Source organism: Eutrigla gurnardus (genome assembly GCF_963514095.1).
Source record: "Eutrigla gurnardus genome assembly, chromosome: 6".
Taxonomy (NCBI): Eukaryota; Metazoa; Chordata; class Actinopteri; order Perciformes; family Triglidae; genus Eutrigla; species Eutrigla gurnardus.
Genome location: NC_139920.1, coordinates 28,905,992 through 28,931,858, shown reverse-complemented (window position 1 = coordinate 28,931,858; position 25,867 = coordinate 28,905,992). Strand labels below are relative to the sequence as shown.

Genomic DNA, 25,867 nt, shown 5'->3' with positions numbered 1-25,867 from the left:
TTATTTTTTACAAAATAAAAATAACCCATTTTCAGAATAACAATCTTACTTACAGATTATACTGTTTGTTCTTTGATTGTTTCTTTTAAAAGTGTATTTTATGTATGTACGGTGTCCTTGAGTGACCAGAAAGGCGCCTTTAAATAAAATGTATTATAATATCAGACGTCACTTCAGCAATATTTAATGTTCAGTGTTTGAGGCTTTGGTATTAAAAAAAAAACCACACTATTCCTGAAGAGCAAAGAGGTCAGATGTGACATGGTTGGATTGATTTCTGTCTGATGTAACACTGACATACTTGGGATGATGTGGGACGGGAAATCAGTGATTCACATCAAACAGTATGACTGAGCTGTTAGGTGCTCCCACACACCACCTCCCTGTCTAGTTCTTACACACCGTCGTGCCAACGTCACCGTCACTGAACGGCTGCCAGCCGACAGATTGGGGCTGTGATGAGAATGACTTGTTGCTAGCTCACTTCCGGCAACCTTGCAGAGCACGTTCTAACAAACTCTTCATTATATACACTTTCTACGGATTAAAGTGATGACATTTGAAGAAATAAAATTAAAAAAATAGCCCTTCTATGTTCTTACCTATAGCACTTTGATCATAGCACTGTTCTTAAGGTATGTTTGCTGTTACTCAGACGAGGACCCAACACTTGTTTCTATTTTTCCTGCAATTATATGTTGTGGCTTATTTTTTTTGACAAATGTACTTATTGTAAGTCTCTTTGGACAAAAGCGTCTGCTAAATGCCCGGCTTACCTTTATGTTTGCTAGCGATTTCTTGTACAATATATTATTATATTTTCAAAAAGTGTGTCTACAACAGAAGTAGATCATTCTGAACCCCTTTTGCCTGAATAACATACTGGGAACAAGTATGCACATGGACATGACCTACCCAAAGGAAGTGACCAGCTGGAATAAACACATACCTGGGTATCACAGATGACATGGTCACCAAAACAATAGTGAGTGAGTACTGCATCCAGCCATAGGGTTCAATACATATATTTTCAAAAAGACAAAATGGACACCTAACCACCGTCTCACCTTGCTGCTAATCTCGAAGCCCGGCTTGCAGAATTGCTTGTAATATTCCCAGTTTTTGGTATTCCATGCATCCAGGAGAGTTGCAAATCTGTCAGGGCACTTGGAGACGCAGAGCTGGAAGAGACAACACATCCGCTTAATGAGAAGGCCCATCAATCTTGCATAATCAAGCGTGGAAGAAAGGTTTGAGGGGAACATTAAACAGAGCAAAAAAACGTGGTGCTAGAGGGGCTTCATTTAGTCTCTTACCTGAGTTGTAGGGCACTGGAGGTTAATCAAAACAGCAGGACTGGCACATTTCAACATGTTGAAGTAGAACAATATGGCTTTGTTTCTGTGGAGACAAATGGTGAGGAAAGATAAAGAGAGGAGTCTGATTAGAAGGATTCAAAAGACTTAGAAACCAGTCCATTACTGCAATATTTTATCAGCAAGTATTTAAGCACAAATGCACACACAATCAGAGCGAGAGAGTGAAGCGGCAGTAAAGCCTGACGGAATTAATCACAAACCATCGCCACGTATTGTGGTTGAATCCTTTTGTGAGTGTAAAGATAACGACAGGAAGCTGACAGACAAATGGGGGAACAGAATTATTTCAGTGTGCAATCATTTAAGAAAGATATTTCTCCACTCACGCATTGGAGGTGTTCTGGTGGCCACAGAACTGACCGTGGCTGTCGGTTGGATAGACAACCTTCCTGGGGTCGCCATGGATCCAGGCTGAAAACACAGACCAGTAGGTTTTTAACACGTGGAACCAGACTAGATACTCTCATTCTACCTACTGAGGAATACAAGGCTACTTTACAAGGCACATTATCCTCCTTATTTAACTACAGCTGGGTCAAAGATGGTGCTTTATCAATGAATAGGGACCAATTTATTTGGATTGTATATGTGTATGTTAATTAAGAAGAAACATCTATACAGATAGAACAAACAAATCAATCCAGTTTAATTAGTTTTATTCTGTTTCTAGGTATCAATAGTGGGAACGCTGAAGCACCAAGCAATTCTAGAGTTTAATTTGTTTGCTCAACCTGAATGACACCAGGTCTTTCACCTCGCAAGTCAATCGAGGATTGGGCTTTATGCGAGGCAGCACAACAAAGGCAGCCTACGTGTCTTTGACACAACAAGGATGATGAAACTTGAAATATTATACGGCAAGAACAGCGAGTTGTTCAGCTGATTGCATTTGAAGCCACAGCCGTTGTCATCTCTCCGAACTCTTTTTAAAAGATTGGGAAACAGTAAGTCCTTCCCATGCCCAGAGTGAGACGAGACTCCACTGACAACTTAATGGCAAGGGACGGCACTTTGGTGACAGCATGGGGATTTCACTTTCCCCTCATGTGTGATGTTTAACATTCGTGTGTGTGAGAGAAAGAGAGAGGAAATGTATGTGCAGTCAGGTGTGCTGTTAAAACAGGATTTTTTTTTTGTATGAGAAAGTGGTAAAAAAAAGTGGCATAGCAAGAAAAAAAATGAGATTGAAATAAAAATAGTAAGAGAAAAAGTAAAGAAAATGAACTGGGGAAAAAGCTGATGGGGATATTCAAAGTGGAATCTCTGTCACACTCAAGTGCACGAGACTGCTTCAAGAACATTTGAATGAAATGAGAGCCAAAGGGAATCACTGGCCATCAAGTTGAAAAGAAAACTCAACGGCGACATCAAAACAGCCTCAAGTCAAGTCTCAGCGAGAGTGAACCATACAAGCTGCATGTTGTGGTGAAACTCCCACTTCTTAAAAGACTAGCCCATTCTCTGGGGGTGCTGCATTTCTCAACTCCCCCGCAATTTTAACAATAACTCATTTTGTTGAAAGAGCCCACCATGAAATTATGAATAAATCAGAAGAGAGAGAGAGAGAAAAAAAACAGCTTATGTTCTCCTTAAGTGTCGGTGCATCCTGTGGAGAGGAGCTGGCTCGTTTTCTTTGTGGTAAATTCGATTTTGTCAAATGATCGTTAGAGGCAGCCGATTTTCACGTCATCGCCAGACCAAAACATATCATGTTATGCGATGGTATGTGTGTGTCATTATGAAACTCGATATCGGCAGAAATGTGTCAAACTCACCCACGGTACCCAGAGCGATGTAGCCAAGGATGACAATGATGAAGATAACACAGCAAACCACATCAGTGCAGCTCCTGGGAGGGGAAAATGTGAGAAGATAAAAGAGATGAGTGACACGGGAAAGATTACGAGTCAAAAAATAAGGTTATTTAGGAATTATTGGTTGTTGAGAGTCTTTTTTCCAAATCCATATCAAGAGAAAAATGTATTGTGTGTTCGTTTTTGGTAAATCGTGACAGAGCTACTGTATGGCAACTGGGTTTGAGATGCATATCTGGGTGCAGCATTTTCTACCAGGTATAACAAGGTGTCATCTGTATACTGTGTTTTCAGAGAACTGTAGTGGAGGTCTACTGACTTTCTAATGAGATCCCCCCCCAGAGATAACTGTCCCACAGGCACAGAGACAGCTATTTGAAGATTGCCTCTCTCCACAGTATCCTCAGCCTGCCAGTTTAAAGCAGCGTATCTCTCTCTCTCGCTCTCCTTCTTCGCTGTCTCTCTCCCACAACAAGCTTTCTTCCCCTCCTTTCCACCCAGAGAGAAGCTGTCAGTACAGCCCCTTCTTAGCCCTCTTTCAAAACTATTCAGACTGGGAGTACTGAGCCCTGCCTTGAATAAAGCCAAGTCCAATTCACTGTGCCCAGTAGTACCATACAAGGGACATACATAGCCTCCCTCTAACACCATACGCTACACAAATTGACTTGAGACCCTCATCTTCTCCAGCTTTCAACCCTTCTCCTCTTTCATCCAGAGGAGCGACGCCAATGTCAAAAGGAGGCCTGAGCTCTGAGATGCGACAGTGTTTCCTCTGTGTAGTTCTTTGAAGAGTGGATTGTCCTTGTTTTGTATGCAGCATGCTTACACGGTTCTATACAGGCTACTCTTCAGCCACCAAATACTATTTCATGATGAAGTAGAAGATAGTGAAGAGAGACTAGAGCACTGATGTATAGATAAACCCATACACAAATGGATAGCTCGACTAAGACACTTATTCATTAACATTACAGTAACATGCAAACAAGAAACAAAAGCACTGTATGCTCAGTTTAGCCTCTTTGATTTAGGGTCAGCGGTGCAATTTAAGCTTGCATTGCAAATTACCCCAGACTATTTGCACGTTTAAGAGCTGCTTTTTATTGTCCTGCATTAACTGCAGTTAAGCTTGCAAAACTAAGTTAACATGCTGCACTGGTTCACTCTGCTCTTAGTAGTATAGAGGAGTGGGAATGTTTTCTGTCCCAGCAGGGCTGTTAATTCTCCTCGTTACTCTATTCAGAATAAGATGACTCCATTATCACCGTGCTCATCTGAACTGCATTAAGCCTGTAGATAGCTGCAAATTTAAAATGTGATATCTTCACTGGTAGACCACCTGCTTTGTATCTTCAGGCAAAAATCCCAATATCAGGGGAAGCCTCAATAAATGGCAATAGATGACAAAAGGCTAAAAAAAGAGGGGAAAAAAGCAGTTGCCATATGAAATGAGGCTTAGAGCCTTGGCGTTAACTGTTTTTCCTGAAAGCACAACAATTATTTGGGGGCGATACTGGAGAAACAAAGGCAGCTAAAATGGGCAGCTCTGCCTGGTGAAGTCACCCACAGTTTTACACTGACAATAATATGAGGAGTATAAAAACTATCACCCACACTGCAAGCAATGCTGTTGCTGATATTGTGCATATTATTAACAAAGGGAGAAAAGGGAATACCGATTCATTACGTTAAAAAAAAGAACAAGGGTAGAGCTGTCAGTGTTGCCATGGCAATGGTTGCATTCCTCGTCTCTTGAATCCTTCTCCTTCCTTTAAGCTGGGAGATAAGTTAGCCGTCACTCAGCGACATATTGTAGATGATTAAAGGGGGAGATCCGAGAGGTGGGGGGGTCTGACTCTAAAGCTGACCTTGCCTCTCCTCCACCATAATATGTTACTGTAGATCTGTCTGCATTATTAAGACAAAGTGCACACAGCAGCACAGTGCTAATACAAAGTCACCTTTGAAGCATGGAAAGGTGAGGGAAGCTGACAGAGTGGTGGGAGTGAAAACAATTCTGCTTCGTTCTCTTATCTCAGGAAAGCAGGCCAAATCCAAACTGCAAATCTATTTGGACCCCAACCTGGACTCTTCAGATACGAAGAGGGACCACAGGGACCAAAGCATTGCCTTGCTTGTGTACCGAACCGGCAGGCAGAATGAAAAGAAAGAGGGAAAAAAAAGCCCTGGAAGCTGTCAGTGCAATAACAAACTTTCCTGTCAGTGTCAACTTTGCAGGGCTGATATTCTGAGGGCGCCAAGGTGACACAGATGGCAGCAGTACCACAGAATAGCATGGGTTCCATTGTGGTGTGAATCTGCCAGCCTGTCCCCGCTTTGTAACAGACATCAACAGAAAGGGACATTTGGAGGGTCAGATTTGCACACTAAGGGGATAAACGTCATGGTCACAGGAGCCTAGAGGGACATTGGTTCTAGTGAAAGGTTCTGTTTCTGAAAAACACATGGTTCATTTCGGTAAGTTGTCACACATGCTATGATAGCAGGAGGCAACTGATTTGTAGCTAAATTTGCTTACTATGTTGCAATACAGTTGTGCAGTTTGTGACTCATCTGTGGATATTTTTGAGAGCGATAATATCTGCGTATTATATTGTTTATAGCTGGAACCAGTTTGAGATAACACTACACCGTGTCTACTCCTGTACGTCCTTTAGAGGAGCGCTCAATAACCACAGATACGGTTACTTCATTCAGTCATTGAGCTTGCATGAAAACAAGACGACCACAGAGCCGGGTTCTCTCCCAGTTCTCATTAAGAAAAGCCTCTGAGCCACAGAAACATCAAAGTATCCTTGGTGCCTTCACCCAGCTGTAGCAGTGAAATGGGCTGGAGAGGGTGGGATAAAGACACACGGGAGGACTGAAACATGCCTTCACAGCGGCCTGCCAAACTGACATTGAACATAAAAGAGATAAGAGCCTACATTACCTCAGAAAATGACTAAATCATCAAAAAAGCCTGTGGTGACACCCTCGAAGGGTTTTTGCTTAAATGCAAAATTCTGCTCTTCATTGTCCTACAGAAACCAGGTAGACTTCATTTAAAATAGCCCATATGGTAATTCTTGGAGGGAAAATTCTCAAAAAAAGGTTTCCAGTTGGCTGGATTCTAAATGAGGATCACATCGGTTAAGCACTATCAGGGGTTTTCACTCTTTTAAGATCACTTTTAATGTCTTAAATGTGTTAAAAATGTTGCCAATTCCATTCTATAGAAATGTTGACACAGTGGGAACAATAACTAGCTGTGAAGTGTATAGAATTGTAGCCCTTGTGAAGCAGACAGCAGGCTGTAGCTCATCAGGAGAAGTGCTGCCGTGCTGCGGGCGGAACAACGGGAGACATCTCCCTGCAAAAGCCCCGGTGATGTGTGGACAACATCTGATTGGGTGTATCTGGCTGGTTAATAGTGTGTGTCATTGGGCTAACTCCAGCCACCAGCTTGACTTATGGCCATTGATCTGTGTGGTGGAGTGGAGAGAGCTGCCAGCACCCGGCCTCAATCTTTATTAACGTGGCATGACAAATGATCAATCTATCAGCGCTCCGACTTGGGTGTGCGCCAAACAGATTATACAATGGCTAAAATCAATATACACGGGAGATAGTGACTAATAGTTACATGGTCGGTTCACCAGAGTTTAAAAAAACAATAACAATACCCCCACCCCCCCTTCTTATAAATTCCAAGTACGTGTGGTTTTGAATTCATTCAAATTTTGACATCCACCTCCAATCTTAACAAAGCAGGTGAATCGATTTCCATTCCTCCTATTATCTTCAGTGATAACCCAATGTCTCTCAACTCTGTTTGTAAACATATTTAATAAGCAGGAAATGAATTGTTTTTAAATTATTGTTAGGTTCTCCACACACTGCGACATGATTGGATTGTTAGAACAACTATAAAGCAAAAGGTGGTGATGTTGAGTATGTGCACATACCTGTTATGGACAGGACCTCTGAAGTTTGGGTCAAACTTGCATGGCTCACCTATAAGATAAGCAGAGTTTAGTGAGATTACAATCAAATAGAACACAACAAAGCATATGCAGACCATAGATGACATCAGAGCAAATTGTACTGACTGATCTGGTTTACAAACAGTAAAATAGGAAGCATAGATTGAGACATGGTGAACAGCATATCAAAACGGTTATACTATACAAGCAAAGTGTACCAGTAACCTGCTGTACTATACTGGAACTATAAACTACGATATATCACAGTGCAGGTCTCTTTGCAGGAATGGCATAAAGGGACGATCACGCTAAGGTCAAGCAATAAAAGTCAACACAATCTAGCGAACACAGAAACATGATGAATCATTTTAACAACTCCTAGAGCTGAGCCAAACAGCTTATCTGGGTCACAGTGAGGATTCCCCATTTGACCCAGCGGAGTGAATACTGAGCTACTGTTGCAAGCACCATCCGTCACCCGGGGGGGTTAACTCAGACTGTGTGCGCTTGTAGGTATAAGGGAGCATTTGCATTCATCGCAGGCACTTCTCTGGTGTCCAAGTAGTCTCTACCCCAGTTGAAACTAAGTATGACGTGGACCGAGGACCTATTCATCAGCACATGGAGCGTAATATCTCCAAGCAGCTGGGGCAGACTTAGGGGCAGCATGAGTGTGCCGATCTCCCATCTGCCCATTCCCAAAACTGATCATGTCGAGAGACGCACAAGCCAAACCTGTTTCTAAATGTGTGAGGGATGAGTTCACTGTACTACGTATATAGAAAGCCTGTTCTGAATGTACTAATAAACTGAACAAGTCCTTAATTTAACAGGCACAAAACCAAAACACCCGCCCCTGAAATTACTCCTTTAATTATCAGAATTTGATCTGTTTGACCTTTCGCTAAACCTCGCCACCCGCCGCTACCCTGTCAAACTGTCAGACTACCGCGGAGCCCAAACTCTCAGTAACGGCATTAATGTTATCTAACTTTTGGGAAAAGGAAAAAGACATTTCAGAGAGAAGATGACAGAATAAAATATGCGTTTCAGGGATATATCCAGGAGGTCAAAATGATTCAGCAGCATCAACCTAAAGCCTTCAGATCACAGTGTAAAAGTGCACATTACCGAGAAAAGGGAGGAGAGAGAAATTAAAGTAGCATAATATGGAAGCATTTCGACTGGCAATCATTAAAGCAGAAGCAGCATGTCTATATGTACAGTATACCTTTATTAGCCTGTGTAGCATAGAAGTGCTAATGCTAGTGAACCATGTGCTAATCATACTCAATCATATTTATTAACATTTAAATAATTGTACTCTGCTATTGAGCAAAAAGAAGTCAGCCAGGTTAGCCAGCCTTGGATGCAGTGTTTTCAACTACCTCGGCTGGAGAAGGACGTGTTCTATGTGCTGAATCCAGCTCTCCAAGGTATACACTGAGTAATACACTAGCCAGGCATTTTCATTTAATGTAGTGTAGCTAATGCCTATGACATAAGTATTTAATATTTATTTTAGATGTATGGCATGGATGGGAATTAAACACACCTCATCCACCCTTGCACACAAAACCATCACTGACAGCATATACAAGCAATATGCGCTTCTTGTCTCTGCCAAATGGTGACCTTATTGTGATGTCAATACCCGTCAGAAGACTGTGCTGGCTTTCCCTCATCGGCCCATAAAAGGTCAGTACATGGCTAAATACAATAAATGCAAATACGACAGCAACATCAAATTTAACACATGTAAACATTCACTGAACCAACCAGTGTTTGGAAGGTTACTTATGTATTGTGATAGGCTGCAGATTACTAGTAACCCTGAAAAATGTAATAGGTGATGTAACCGTGTCAATTACTTCATCAAAGTAATGAAACGCATTAGATTTGATTACTTTCCTGAGATTTTTTTAAAACTGGGCAATAAAGCTCAAAAGACAAAAAAAAAAAAAAAACTTTTAACTAAATGTTCTTCAATATGACTTGAATTAGGATTTGGAACAGTGCAACAGAATGAATGTTATATTCTACATATAACACAGTCTCTCAATGTCTCAACAAAGTGATGCTTAAACCAGCAGCTTGTAGCTAACAGCAAACTACAGCAAACATGCGGAAAGAGCTGGGTGAGTCGGCATGGCGTTATCAGCTCTGACAGTAAGTGATATTTATCTGTGTGTAATGAAAGAACTGCGGCTGATCATTGTATATGAAAACAACAGAATTGTGTTCAACGATAGTTGACTACAAAACTCTTTCAGCAAAGAGTAAAAAACTGCATGTCTACCAGAAAAGTTTAAGTTGTTTACACATATAAGCGTGAGCTTGGTGACCATAATCCTATAGTGCCTGGACTGGACACAATTGCTATATCCTATAATACAACACATGTATGCAAACCACACAAAAAACCTCTCTGCCTAGCACGGTAAACCCTGGCAGCTGAGTGGCTTAGTGACTTACCACAATTGTCTGGCCATGGTCAAATTGCTTCGTGTTGCAGCAAACATTATTTCTTAAGCCAATATTTTTGCATGGCGATAAGGTGTGAAATGTATGTGAAAGCATGCATTCTTGTCTGCCTTTCCCCACTGGGATTTACCTACCAACCTCCATACAGCGGCAGCAGTCTGTGGGATAGAGATGGCAAATTGTTGGGCCAACAGAAAAGGTGCCTGGGCAACCGTTTTGCTCACCAACAACCCCGGATTCCTCAAGCTGCAGAGTCAGCAGCAAAAACAAACGCATGCTTTTGTTCATTCTCATAACGTGTACATTGGAGAGGGGCTAGACCTCTGTCAAAGGTTATATCTACTACTACATGCACTGTAGGTGGGATTATGACCATTTCAGCTCTTTGTCATTGCAGCAGTGTCAGCTGCTAACCTTGATATGACAGGCTCTATGTCCCTTTTTCTTTTGTCCTTGCTGTTAAAAAAAAAACCCCTATTAGTGTGCCTAGCCATCTGTTTGGCTGTCACTGAAAGCCTCTCACTTTAGTTGTGCTTTAGGTCTAAAAATGTGAGATGTTCTGGGTTAAGTGTGTGAATTCCTCAGCCAAGGACACAATGTCACTGAACCAGGTGCTCACTGCAGCATTTGCAGAGCACTAGCACTGAATATAAGAGGATGCTATGCTGTATTTCAAATGACCTACAATGTTGAGAGCTCAAAGATGTATGCACATGATGCATCATACACATAATCCTGTATAATGATGGACACAAACATTCATGACTGATTGGGATCTCTTTTTCCAACAGTTTTATACAATATAGTTACTTTGGCTTTCAAAAAAAAATTAAAAATCGCAAATGGATGTGACATACAAGAACCACCTTGCTTTCCTACTTCGGCGCTCTTTTGACTCAATGAGCTTTGCCGCCACATTTACAAAGGCTATATCCATCCAGTTGGAATGATATGTGTCAGAAATGTCTTATTTTATTTTCTGTTGGCTTTCCTGAAAGCAAACAAATACTGTCATGTCCCAGTAAAATGTCAGGAGGGTATAAGGTAAGAAAACACAGATACTGCCCAAAATCTATATCACAGGGAGGCAGTTGAAGTGAGTCAAATGCCAAGAACCATGATCTAGGATCCCAACTTACATTCAATTTAACCACGTAAAAGCAGTTCCATACGGCTGATTTGAATATGAGGGTCTGTTTTTTGGACTACGTCCCTCATTTAGCACTAATTTAACATTCTATAGTGCTGCTGACATGTAAACTAACATGCTTCAGTGACATAACATGTTCTGTTTTCAGTCCTTTAAGGATCATTGTATCAGATACATCTATCAGCAACTGTGCATGATGTACTGACGGAGTGAGTTATTCCACTGTGTTGTTCAGGAAATTGCCTCCAATTACCTTTACATCCCAGCAGATTTTTTTCTATACCCATATGGACCAGCAGGTTGCATCACATTAAGTACCCAGTGTTAACCGAGATATCGCTTTTAAATAATCCTTTCATTGATCCTCCTAGGTTGTGTGAATATTCAAAACATAAGGTCTCCACGGTGCAAGAGCAATTTTTGCCACAAAGAGTTAGTCCATATGGTGAGTGCAAGTTGCATCACACCAAGATCACAGAGAGCCAGCGGTGAGAGGACAGATTGTGGTGCAGTGGGTGCTTGGGAGCTTTTTCCAGTCATGTCACCGGTTTCTTGATCAGCCTACTGTGTGGAGTTGTCGAGCCTGCCAGTTTGTCCAGCAAGAGGACCAGCAGGAGGCAAGGACCGCCGCACACCGATGAAAAAATTAGGCCGGTCGTTATGTTTTTCAAAACCCAGAATACAAAACTGTCAATAGACTATGATGGAGGGGACACAAAAACAAAACGTGTGATTGCATATGCCCCAATAGCAAAAACATGTTATAATATATCGTACAGCATACTTAAAGATTCTGTAGGATGATAAAACTAACACAGTAACATTCAGGTGACAGGGAATGTGCTTACTCAGCAAAGCTAAAATTAGCTTCTGTTTCTACTCACTACATCGGTTTGACTACTTTCATCCGGCCGATGTACTTTTCTCTCCCACAAAACAGATTTTGAAAAGGGGTTAACAGAGAGTGGTGAAAATCATCTGTAATGCCCCGATAGCAGCAGACTCTGCATTAGATGACGGCTGTGAAGACTGCACTGCAGTCTGCCAGTGCAGGAGATGAGGGTGGTGGACTGGATGTGTGCTGCTGCCTCTAGTCAGGCTGAAAGAGGGTCTGTAGTCAACAACATTTGGAAAATGCCTGGCAGGCATGCTACACTAGTACTGCTGAAGTCACTGTTCGCGTCACTTACTGCTAGTCTCCTGTGTTGATATAGTGTTGTATAATGCCACCATGTCCTGCTGTGACAAAGATTTACGCATAACAACAATCATGGTGTAATCAAAGGCTGATAGGCAATAAGGCTGGACGGGGTAAGGAATTACACGTCAGGATCAGAGAAAGGCTTTGGCAGTAGTCTTTGCTCTCAAATCTCATTTACATTTGCAGCAAGTCTGCCATAGCAACACAATCTATGGATCAATTTATAGTGGTCAGGCTCGAATACAAGCCTCTGACACAAATATTTTGGATGAAATTACTTCAAGCTCTCAAAAAAAGATTGAAAGGCACTGTGACAAAGCCTCAATTTGAAGTCTGTACCTCCTGTCAGACAAATTCTAAAGTACGTGCTGAGATTGACTAGTGAGAATCAACTTCAGAGTGCCTTTGCAGGAAGAGAGCCAGATATAACAACCCAGCCAGGAGTGATAAAGCTTCGGGGGAAAGTCACAGAAGCAGTTCATCGCCTTATATTTCACAATTTGGGAGAAGAATAAATTGCACACTTATCTCCTGCAGCTCACTTTATCATGAGGCTATACTGCCGGGATTATGTGCACATCTACTAAGACACATTTATACTTTATGTGGCAAACATCACCGCAGATACTGTGAGATTTGGTGATGTGAGCGCAAACCAGACTTAAGTGGCATAAATAAAATAAAAATCGAAGCCAAGAAATTCATAATTATGTGTGTATATATATATATACACACACACATACATATGTATGTATGTATGTATATGTATATGTATATATATATATACATGTATATATAAGTCATAAGGTACAGTATTGTCATCACACCCTCAAGAGTAAAACTTCATCCCGTTTCCACAGCCACCTTCCCAGAATTCCATAGTCTCCGTAAACACATCCAGTTCACAGACACATCAGGCAGACACAGGCACCAGTGTGCCCAGGCTTCACTGTCCAACACAGGCCTCTTTCATACCGTGGTCAGGCAAACAGCTCGAACACTGCAGGTGCTCTACATGGGCTGGGTCAGAGGGGCCATTTGGAAAGCACTGTTTTCACTCTGCCGATTCACAAACATTTCCAAGACCTGGAGACAGTGGAGTGCTGTGAGATTGCACTCCTGTAAAAGCTACATTGGGCGTAGATTCAACTACAAACAAAAAGAAAAAAGAAAAAATAGAAATGTTAAAAATTCAGCATAATGAGGTTGCTCAGCGGGGTAGGCACATCCTGTCAGTCTGAATGCTGTATACAGTATGTTCATTCATATTTGATGAAAGCGTTGGCTTCTGCCAATCCAGAGAGGAAAGCAACATCAGTAACGAGGCTTTGGGCTTTCCTCTAGACTGTATTTCATAATTAGCGTTAGTGTTTAGGGATGGGCGAAATGGCCAAAATCTTCCAAATATAGGTCACTTCATAACTCAATAATGTTATATATCATAATATAGCATATATTCTCGTGGTTCAATGTGAGTGAAAGCATGTGTAAGCACAGAATTACAGAGTAAGCTGATTAGGACAATAGTTTAATTTCAGTTGTATGTGCCTGTTATTACCCTTTTAGATGAATGAATTGGGTATCACGACATACGATTCCATCACATTTCATTGAAAGGTGACACATTATCATGTTGAATTGTCACCAGCCCTAGCAGTGTTCAGGTTTCTCCTGCAATATGAATGTTGTGTATGGCATCACTGCCATAAAGATAAAGGGGCCTGTAAATCTGTGATAGGATAAGAAACTCTGAGGAGGTTAAAGTGTAGTCTGTAGGCCTTAAATCCACTGAAGGTATTTCAGAGTTGAGAGAGAGAAAAACATGCACACAATTCAAGAGAAATGGAAAGGGCCATGGGGGCAGAATGTTCTGGCATGGCTTCACTTGGGTCAGGCAACAATCTCACATCCCACGAACACAAAAAAACATACACACATCAACAATTGGGACCAGCATTATGATCACAGAAGTCTCCCACACGCACCAGAAAAGAACAAATAAAATTGAGATTAGGAGTCTCTCTCTGTAACAATCAAAGCAGTAAAAAGAAAGCTCCAGATGGCTCCCCTTTTTCATAATATTAAAATGTGGAGCGATAATACACACAAACACTCCATGCAGCACCATTACTCACTTTTTCTCTGCCTCACTTCCATCGCCTTCTGTATCCAAAAACATCTTTCCTGCCACGCTCTTATTTCCCCATTCTGAACAACAGTACTTAAAGTGCTTGTCTCAAGACAACAACATCCAGAACTCCGGTTTAGGTTTTACTTAGCAGAGCCCCTTGGGATCCTCTCAACTATTAGCAGATGCTCAAAGACTGAGCACTTGGCATATTTTGATTGGTAGCCCACTGGGTTAACTCCTATCAGGGCATGAACGGTGTTTACTGTGCATATTTTCGGAGGTGAGCTAAGACACAGAGCTAAACTCAAACGCTTCAGATAGTGGGATCCGGGTTGGGATTCGACCCCCAATAGGGTAGTTAGCATCTCAGCGTGTCAGACGCTGACAGCTAGCCTGCTGCTCCGAGCGGGGAAGTGGCAGTATTGTGGCTCGGGCTTTGTGACCTTGGTTACTTCTGTGGGAGCCTCCAGGCATGTCAGTGGCAGCCTTGTGTTCCTTTGAAACAAGGCTCGCTTCTGCTTCTGTAGATCAGTGACAGGCTCAGGCTTTGGCCTGGATTTACAAAGACTTAAACATAAGAGGATATGCCACATCTTGATATCCAAATATTCAATGAATACACACACAAAAGGTTAATAATAGGGGTGTGAATCTTTGGCTTCAAAGCGATTTGATTCGATTAACGATTCGGTAGTTGGCGATTCAATTCAAGGACAATATTTTTGTAACAATTCTGTAAACCACGACAAACAAACTTTTAACCAAAATTCTATATCCATGAAATAAACATGCAATAATGCGAGTGAGACTATCTGTATTCTCCTGAAAAATAAACAGACCACAGAATTACTTATTTAACATATTTATTCTATAAAAAAAGTAGTCCTGCATAATATTTTATGCTGAATATAAAAATGAAATTAAACATTGCTCAGTGAGTGTCTTAAACGTCTTAAAACATTAATCATAATTAAGAATCACAATTCATAAGATTAAACGCATTTATATCGATTATTGGTGAAGCCAAAACAATTCATTCTATTTATTTATTTTAGCAGATCGATTTAGTTGAATCGGTAGGACTGACAATCGATTCATCGATGCATCGCATGAATTGTTACAACTCTAGTTAATAAACACTTTTACACACCTACAGTACACTCCTACACACCACTATGAATGCACCAATAATATCCTTTTGTCCCAGATTCAGCAATTAATTCCTGTTTTTTCTCTTAAATGACTTCATTGGTATCCTTAAAAACCAAAACAGGATGAGGCAGATTGCTTCATTAGTATCATAAACGCATTTACAAATGAATCTGCACTGAAAACGGGTTATTATAATGTCACCCTGTAACCAGATTTATTTGCATGTTTTAGCAGAATCAGATTTTCAAGAGTCTGTACTGGACTAAATGATTCATTACAGCGGGGACTTTTTGCCGTGTATGTTAACACAGATATCCTCATCTCACTTTGCACATCTAAGTTTTATGTTTCATGTTAGGCATGATGCAACTGGGCTCAGATTGCTAATAGATGGAAGGATGAAAGTTTGATATTGCACATCTCAGGGTGAATGAGTTCACTTTTACAACTCCTTTTCATTTTTTAATCAATTGCATAGTTCGGGAACTGTGAGCTCTTTGGCCTGACAAAAGCTAGCAAAAAAGTTGAAGGTCAATTTCTCAAATGGATGAAATTTAAGTCCACAAATTTAATCTCCATGACGTGGCTTTATATTGCATATAGTGCACTGCATACATCATAGATTTCTTGATTATTTTGTAGCTAGAGATGCTAATGAACTCCTGTAATTCAATGACTATATGCTACTAGTTAAACAATATAGATTTCATACACTAAGTGGTCCAATATCTTGATTTGGTCAATACAACATGAGTTCACTGTCTGTGTGTTCTCTCTTAATCGCTGTCTTTCAGCAGCCTGCACACATCCAACTCAGATCAGCGTCAACAACACTAAAACCTGGACCTATCTAAGCAAATCTACAAGGTGCAATGCTGGCAACCATCTTTGCAACATCAGAACACCATGTCTCTTTGGTTCTCATGATAAGTATGTTTCAATCCAGCTAGCTGCACCATTTAGCTCGTTAAACCGATGAAAATCATTTCAAGTCTCACTGTGGAGCCGACGTGTCTAGAATGAATGTAGTTCTCACTAATTTTCCAGTGTATCCTTGGCTTGTGTTTCATAAATCACTGTCAATGTCACTCAGCCTTAGAGTCATAAACAAACACTGACTATATTTGTACAGCAAATTGGAAATTTAAAGTCTCCTTGCGGTTACCTAGAAAGACTCTTCACAGCTAAACGTCCCATTTTCACAGATTGCATGCATCTCCATCCAGCGCTCTGCAGAAGTGAGTCTGAGAGTATTTACTGACTCACCCAATCGTTAGTGTGAATAATATACTTCAAACTTGCAGGCACTGACAGACTTATATATTGAGAAAAGACACATGAAATTAGCAGCAAAATAACACAACCTTGTTAAAAATAACGAGCGGAAATGCCATAAAAGACTTATAAAATGCGTAGGAGCACTACGGAGCAAGCATCGTTTTTCAATTGAGACAAGTATTTGCAGAGGGCAGTGACAGTTAAAAAGCCCATAATAGTACTTAGTCATGGGTGCAAAATGGGCCATCTGAGCCACAACCTTCTCTGACTGCAATTCCACAGGAAGAGGCTGTGAATGTTTGATTCTAAACCAAGGCTCTCAGCTTTCTGTCATTGACTCAGTACAAAAATGCAGCGTTTAGGGAAGCTGCCCATGCGAGAAATTTGTTAATTAACAGTGTGTGCGACTCAACACTTTCTGAGGTGAATGGAATTCATATCTAAATTGTTACTTACAAACCTGTCACAGAATGATTATGAGCTATTTTTCCACTTTCTGACTGACTGAACATTTCAGCAGTACAGTATAAGCCCGCTGAACACTCGCTACATAGTTAGAAACGTTATATTAAATACCAGCGTAAAGACTGCACTTCAATCCAAACGGCAAGTGGAGAATGGCTGGACGTGGAATATGGGAGGTAGTTCCACCAGCTGCTCAAAACGTGGCTTACTCATGAGTGTTCATGTGTTTTTTTAATTGCTTTTTATTAGGGCACATGCAATTTATGTGCAATAAAAGAAAAGCCAACTTCATATTACAGTAGAGCTGGGTTTCGATTCAAATTTCAAGAATTGATTCGATTCCGATTTTTAAGTTTCAGAATCGATTTTTTCCGATTTTCTCAGATTCCATCCGATTCGATCCGATTTCGATTCGATCCGGGGGTTAATGTTATTAAAAATTAAAAATGTATTTGAACCGTTTCGGCTAACGTCACCATCACTGTCCGACGCCATGATTGTTTTCGAGTTATTTTTAGACCGAGCGCGCCTGCGTGAATTTAGTGATGCGGCGGGGGTAAAAGTTCACTGAGGGAAATGTAGAAAATAATTTTAATTAAAAAAAATCGATCATATGGCACTGTCTGTTTATGTCTTGTGTTCTCAAGTATGTCTTGTATTACTCGGTGGTTTATTGTATTGTCTCACATTAAAAGAAAAAAAAAAAAAGAAAAAAAAAATCGATCTTTGGACGTACGAATCGATAATCGGTCATTAATATGCGAATCGATTAAAAATCGGAAAATCGATTTTTTCAACACAGCTCTATATTACAGGTAGGTGATAACTCCAATGTTACAGCACCACGACGGTCCCTCATCCTGCCTCATCTACCTCTGCTTCAATCAGTGATTTCCTACATTTCCAAGAAATATACTCATAGGAGGGTTTCCTGTTGAGAAAAAAAGTGACAAAACTGGCACTTCTTCCACAAAACATGCCTTGTGGCTACTGCTCAAAAAGAAACGGGTGTTTCTTCTTTGTCTCTTTCAAGTGTGACTGCATTGTGGCGAGAATCCCTCTCTCTGATTCATCGGTACTGACATCAGAATCAACTGATGCACAGTTTAGCTGGACAAGCTCAGGCCAACCAGCTGAACTGGAAATAATATACTGGATCGAATCATCACTTTATCTTTTGGAATAAGACACGCCATAAAAGAGAGCCAGACAAGGTGGCTACATTAATAGTAATTCATTACTACTACGGCTGCTCCATTCCCATCGATTTGTCGACTCATTGGCCATTTTGGTTTTCGTCAACATTGTTTAGCCAATCAGTAATTTTTTATGCCTTTTAATACTGACTCATTTCCAATAAACGTATAAGAATATCTGTGGTAAACAATATTCTTTTTACAGATCTGATTTTTTAAAGTCGACTACGAGTTTCTTTTGCCAAGGAAAGGCCTCCTATGCACTCCACATTTAAACAAATGCACTGAGTGAAACATTAGCTTCAAATGTAACTTGACAACACGACAGAGTAGGGTATGCTGATGTGAAATTCATCTTATTGTTCTCTGATCAGTTGTGAGGCCGAAATACTGCCACGCTGGCCGATGGAACAAAAGGCACCAGGGAGCGAATAGCATAAAGAAGCTGACCTAAACACAGGGAGGCCGCTAACTCCACCCCATGCTCTGCTACCCAGGGCGTTGGATGTTGTTGGGCAAAATGATGTTCCTTAATTAAACTGTCTCTATATATTCTAGGGCATTCTCTGGAGAGTAGCACTTGAGTTGAAGCAGTAGAAGATAATTCAGGTATATGCATTATAGTTGCCACTGTAATGCTGAACACACTGTATCTAAGAAATGTATGTCACACAGGCTCTACTTTATGTTTCACTCCAAACCTGCACTAAGCTGTTTTACTTGCAACACTCATAGTCTCCGGTGTCAGGTTTATGGTGATTGGGTCTGAAGGCACCGATGGTGAGCTGCATATCTGCCAAGAGCAGTGAGAATCAACTACACATGACAGGTTGCAGTCGTGATTGGCATAGTGCTGCAGTCATGAGGTCTGGGGGACACACGGGGTCAGCATGTGGGTGACACAGAAAGTGGTTTCCCCCCCTTTGAGAGCCACCAGGAGCAGACTTCCAAATGCCTGTGTCACTCTTAAACTGTCCTGTATCGAGGGATCAAGCCTCCCCGACAGTCATGTTGGTTGTAATTATTACATACAACGTCAGAGATTGGATGATAGGACCCATTTATAGCTGATAAAGGTGTGGAAGGCTCTGCTGTTACTGATAAGTATGATATAGTTATATAATGTTCTGTGTTACGGCTGGGGATTGGGCTGATAAGCTGATCTTTGGTCCACCTTTGTGGTGAATATGAGATATTAGATGAGTGGAGGATATGATTAAAGTGTAAAAAAAAGAAGAAGAAATGTGTCATTGAAAGTCAGTGTGGTTGACCGCTTAATCTGGGTTTAAATAGCTAGTTAGTTACCCATAATAGTCACGTACCGACAACAAGAATACAATTATGAAAGAAATATTAAATAGTGATTGATTAAATGGAAAATTACTGAATATAGAGAGAATTTTTTTAGCAGGGGATGTATTAATATGAGCATCAAACCTCAAAAAGCTAGCAGCATGGTAAAAAAAAAAAAAAATCACCAGTGTAAATGACTCTTTGTTTCAGAGGAAAGCGACTGTGTGGCATCTGGTGGTGATAAAGGATTACATCACTTTGATAAAGAACATGATTACCAAAGCAGACTAATGGACAGAAAATCTGCCCACATATTAAATATATCCTGGAGTATCAACAATGTCACTTGGAGACAGTACATCCTTTGTTATTAAACCATTCACGGAGGGCATTGCTTTTAAACTTCGTGACCTGGAAAAACGTTGAATAAAAAGGTCGGCAAGAAGAGAGGAGATAAACACATCTCGTTATTAACAGTTTCCTACAGTTTTTTTCCTCCACAAACTTGTAATTTAACAACCTTCTATAATTTGATGTCAACCTTTTTAAATAACCAACTGACTGATTGTGAGCTGGGAACTCATTAATGCAACAAAACAAAACAAAAAAAAGGATCAGAGCTGAAACAATTAGTCTTTTAATCAGCTGAGAGAAAATTAAATTGCTAATGGCTGAAGTCTTTCAGGTGATGCGAGGATACCATAACACCTGAGACGGATGATAGAAGACGTTAGATAACCGTTAATGCACATTTGATGTCAAAGTCTTCCGAGCTTAAAAAAAAAATGCCCTCATTCCAGTTTGTCAGTGTTCCCTTTGTCTCCAACTGAAGAAATCTGACGGCATCATCTATAGGAAATAGCGATGGGACGTTTTCCACACACACTAAAAAAAAAATCGACACCAACTAATCGATAGATGATGATATGAAGCTGTCACACCTTCATACAGTAAAGGTTACAACATACATGAGCTGCGTTTACAACAAAGACCAAGTGACAAGTGGAGGAAAAGTGTCGAGTCTTATATGTGAGGAAACACACAGGTAAACACAAAATTAACGTTATGCCACCGGAGTTAACCAGGTAACGGCAAATCCAACCATAAGATACGGGTATTTTACAAGAGGAGACGTCGGGCTACTTCTTCGAAGGTGAAACAGCCGTTGAAAACACGATTCTACGGTTAACGTCGCTGCGTATTTGCATGTCAACCGTTAAAACCTGCCGTTAAATAGTTAGCAACTGACAGTGTACGCTAAGCTAACGTGCCCGTGAAATCACAGCGAGGGGTGAAGCATCATTCGGGCTAAAGAACATACCGTTATGTCCTGTTGTCATATCGTTACACAGCACGGAGGGGGAGAAATATATCTTGCCGTTTACAACAAAGACTCACCATAGTAAGAGGGGGGAATGTCCGTCTTTCTAGCCATGGCACTTCTCGGGACAAACGCGGGCTCGTCTCGGTTTTGGAGACCGCATATGAGAGTCGAGGTGGTGAACCCGCAGTTGTTTCAGTAGCTGTCAGCAGTTCCCGTCGAGAAATAAACACAGGAGGAACCCGGAGAGATCTTTGGCTCCTGGAGGATGCTTCAGCCACGCAGCTGAGCGTCAGTCGTGTTTACAGCGCGACGTCATTAATTATTCCAAACGGGTCTTAAAGGGGACGCGCACCGTGGCCGCTGCTGCTGCTGCTGCTGCATGTTTCCCTTTGTTAGGGGATGATTTAAAGCACGTCGTTTTTTGGCCAGTTAATCCGCTTACATTAACAACGTGTAGTATATTTATATTTATATGGAGAACGGGAGTGCATACTGTGTGTATCTCCAAGAAGAGTGGTGATTTTAAGGTTGCCTCTTTATTTTTTTTTAGGTTGATTAATAATCGAGCCAATATTGCAGGTAGTATTTTTAGGAGGCAGCGACGTCGCTGTGCACGCTGAGACTTTGGGCGGAGGAACACTGACCTCTGCTGGGGTTTCTGTGACATTGCACATATTTTTTTTACCTCCCTACCTCTCCCTTATATTTAAACAGTGGCATTAATACATGTGGTCACTGAATTTAATTAATAATAATATGTAATAATTAAAATAATGATAAAGGTGTAACTTCTCCAACCAAACAGATGCAACACAACTTACAGAGGATGTCAATCAAGCACAGTGTGTGGTCCAAATGTCTAAATCCATCATTATTTCAAGTGTGAACACTATTGTGAGTTATCCAGGTGGCTCTCATAAAAACCAACGTGTCTATTCTTGGATACCTTAAACAGTAGCCTTCTTCGCCGTTTATGAGTTGTGTTTTGCATGTAAAATAGTGTTCTGCAGAGTAAATGTAGATACATTTAGTGGAGGACAAACAATTCTTTTCCTCCATTTGAAATGGAGTAAAATATCAAGTCCCAGAGAACAGACTCACTCAATAAGAGAACCGAATTAAGTAGGTTACAGCACTTCAAATGCGTGCATTCCACATTTGTATTCACACAGAGACACACAGGAGTAGTGACTATGACCAGGACGTGGCAGCAGAGACTAAACATTATGCACAATATGTGGGAGATCCAGAGCTGTGGGGGTAGATTTTCATACAGTATCAACCGGGTAAGATCAAGCAAGAAATATGTTTTATCTGTGACAGTCGCAGCCAAAGGCATTCAACTCGAATATTACCAGAATAATAATTGGCCCGTCGCCAAGCATTATCTCTATTTAATGACAGAATTCCTAAAATGTTAAATATTTCATGCATTTCAACGTAAGATTAGATTAGAAATGGGACAGGTAATTTGTATGACACACTGCCATCTGAAAAAGTGATGTCTCTCTTAGTGCTCAGTGGATGAAAGTAATGGGGGCTCAGGTTGCCGAAGGGCAGTCATTAAGAAGGGATTGACTTTCCCCGGGAGGGATCTTATGTAGATGTGGCAGGATCGCTGCCAGTAGCACACGGAGAGAATCAGGATCACATTATTGCCAAGTGTGATACGGAAAAATGTGGAGCAATAGTAGTTTTCAACCCGTTATGGGCTAGAAATGTTCCAACAGGGTTACATCACCTGCTGCTCTGTCCGATATGGAACATTGTGAGACATTATACAATTAAAAGACCGTCAATCTAAATATTAGCATGTTGTATAGTATGCATCTTTTTTCATGAATTTGTATTATATAATTAACATCTTGTCAAACTCCTGATACAGTTGGGTTTTGATGCTATAAATAGTGCCACAGCCAGATTAACCCTATGTGGAAAAATACTGCCTGTTAACGTGTGCATTCCTGCGTTATTAGAAGGAATAGTCCAGTAGACACCTTTCAAGGTCCAATAACCAACCAATAATTAGTGAGTTAACGGAAATGACAAGGATTTCATAGAGTTTTGGACCATATTTATGTACCCATGTTGTTTTACCCAACTAATTTTCCATTTTATAATGAATCGTGCTTTAACTATACAGCATTACGTCCAAGGTCATGGAGACAATTCATTTTGAAGGTTCACTAATCCTGCAAAGACTGAACAAGCACAAAGACGCATTTCATAGGTGAATCGTGCTCCCCTCGAAGAATAACTGTATTCTCCAGAGTAGCCAGCCCGTCTGCTCGTCATTCAGTGAAAAATGATGGACGACAACAGCTTGCTAATTACATAATGGAGAGGGGCACACAACAGACGCAGTTACATTTCGTGCCCATTTGGTTTGCAGCCTTTCTCCAATTCATGAAACTAAAGAGAATTGTCTTTCTCGGCAGCAGTTGTCCTTTTGCAGTTTGGATGGTGAGTGAGTTTTTATAATTAGAGGCAGAAGGAGATGCTCTCAACACAATCACACAATTGCTGCAGTTGCAATCAACCCTGCTGACTCCTAAAAATTGAAATCCCCCCAAGTCCCACCATTAAATGAGGGGATTCAGCAACGCTGTACAGCAGTAGCATCGCAGCAACAGAGATACAGTATTTTAATCAATCAGATAAACACAATACTTCCGAAAAACATATGGGTAACAGGATGGTGCATCTGTGATTGGTAGAAACACCAGCCAATGAGGTAATGATCCGTATGTAAGTGGATGATGTCATCTCCCAAGCCTGAAAATTCAGGTAACAAAGCTTGAATCTACCTCCTGTTGCCCTTTTTATAAAGATGTGTCACAGCTAAAGTGCATGGTAGGATACAATAGCATTCACCACCTCATCCGCCTCTGTTTTCTCCAGGTGCATTAGATATTTATATTGGTATTACAGTTAGATTGAGGCAAGCCTTTTTGATAGAAATAGGTCAGGCTCTGCCCTGTTTATATTAACATTTAACCCTCCAATCACATCGCTCTGCCGTAAGAAACTCAAACCACCTCAAATACATGTTTTTTGGGCATTTCTACATTTCCAACAAGGCAAATCTTTATTCTGTGGACCGAAACAAACTGAACCAAACTTCCATTGTCATTGAGCATCTCAGAGGTACAACAGTCATGGCCCAGTAGGCTCTACCTTATATTGTGCCCACCGCAAAAGCACCTTAGTATCAACAGCGTTGTAAGATGGGAACGTGTACTCACAGAACCCTCCGTCTTCACCTTTTTTCTTTACCGACACCCGGAGGCATCTCCTCTTCAAGTTGGGGACATTATAATGAGTCAAAACACAACAGCTTCTGGCACAGCAAACAGGTGCAAACAAAGCAGATTATTTCACGCTTGTATTGTATTTGGCCAGGCAGAGGCAGACAGCCGTGTTCAAGTTAATTAAAAAAGGTTTTTTGTTCCACAGACATTTGTCTTGCTCGTGCGTGCGTGGTCCCTGGCGTTGTGTTTTGAGAGGCGTTCAAGACCTCAGGGACACAATCAAAATACACACAGGCTGCGAGGCACCCAATCCTCTGAATTCACAATGATGAGCTGCATAATGGAGGCCCTGCTCCTCAGCGATACAGATAATGTGGTGATTAAAATGACTTCATCAATGATATTCCCATTTGAAAAAGAGAAAAACAGGGGAAAGTCATTTTAAAAAGTGTAAATGGTATATATAGTGATTATGTTTTGGAAATAATACCTCCAACTTTTCATATAAAGATGTAGATCTAAACGGAGTACAGTCAGTCCTTAGATCTTTTAATGAATTTCTCTGCTATTCTACAAACTCAGAGCCTGCAGAAATGACTGTCGTCTCCATTTGAGCAATTTCACACAGGGGCCCGTTTATATGTAGGACTGCATTTAAAATGCTATTGATCGCTGTCAAATCAACAAATGAGCTAGCTCCATAATAGGTTCTATTTCAGAGCTGTTGTCCTCAAAAGCTTGCATCAGTAGATACCCTTTAACTGTTTCAGAGGCTATATTCAAGACCAAAGGTACCAAAAGATGGACTCAAACATTTAAACAATTCCACAGATACCCATAGGTCTGTTTGCTGAACATTCACCACTCAAATCACTGGATAACAGTCGAGTGTCACACAATATTGTATATATTTCTGATGCGTTTGTGCTACTGAGCACTGGTTGCCAACATTTTTTGAGCTGTGAAAAACCAAAAAGGGACATTCAATTTAAACTCTCTAATATTTCATACCTTTGTTTTCCTTCTTCTTATCTGTATTGTTAATCATCTTTTGACCCTCAGATTTATCTGTGACCTCCTGGGGTGTCCTGAACCCCAGATAGGGAACCATTAAGCTTTGCTTATCAAGATATCAAGTCATTACAGATGACGGATGGATTATATTGTATACGTTTCCCTTACTTGATTTTATGTGGTATCAGATTGCATTACACATTGCATTGTGTTGAGTTATCTTGGATCTAATCATATTCTATGAGCTAATTAGTGTAAAAAGACATTTGTTCTGGTGTAAATCTGTCCCGAAACACTAAAAGGGAAGACGAGCTGTTCCCACTGTCGCTTTGAAGTAGGCTACCCTGATTTTTCTCGCAGCATCTGGTCTGGCTGTGATATTCTGTGTTGTTTTTGGGATAAATTACGTATTAATTCCCACAAAGCCAAAGGATCCATTTGGGTTTGTAAAGTGAGACTTGCTGAGGAATGACTGGAACATGAAAGACACATTAGAAAATGAACACAATGATAGCAGCTCAGAGGGCGTCTATAAAAAGACCCATTCCCCATTTCCCAGCTTCTCCTCACAAGATTACAGCCTCCAGCAAATCTATCTCCCGTGCTTTAGCGGCTCAGGTTGCCATGACAAACGAGTAAAATAGTTCCCCATCCTTAAATGGGATGTCCCCAAGTCAGCTTGAATGACGAAGAAAATGGTGATGAATTATCATTAACACCCTCTGAAGAACCATAATCATCTTATC

General features: G+C 40.8%; 1 protein-coding gene across 6 annotated transcripts in view; it reads right to left on the bottom strand.

The window, feature by feature from the left end:
* Nucleotides 1-21,100, bottom strand: part of slc44a5b (solute carrier family 44 member 5b) — a 31,399-nt gene extending 10,299 nt beyond the window's left edge. For all 6 annotated transcript variants that reach the window (XM_084012229.1, XM_084012231.1, XM_084012233.1 and 3 more), the window contains exons 1-6: nucleotides 20,931-21,100; nucleotides 7,165-7,213; nucleotides 3,155-3,228; nucleotides 1,706-1,790; nucleotides 1,317-1,401; nucleotides 1,068-1,181 (exon numbers count right to left, since the gene is read on the bottom strand). In XM_084012229.1, the coding sequence (XP_083868355.1) occupies nucleotides 1,068-1,181; nucleotides 1,317-1,401; nucleotides 1,706-1,790; nucleotides 3,155-3,228; nucleotides 7,165-7,213; nucleotides 20,931-20,967 (444 nt within the window). In that variant the 5' untranslated portion in view covers nucleotides 20,968-21,100. The remainder of the gene's footprint in view (nucleotides 1-1,067; nucleotides 1,182-1,316; nucleotides 1,402-1,705; nucleotides 1,791-3,154; nucleotides 3,229-7,164; nucleotides 7,214-20,930) is intronic.
* Between the last annotated feature and the right edge of the window lie 4,767 nt (nucleotides 21,101-25,867).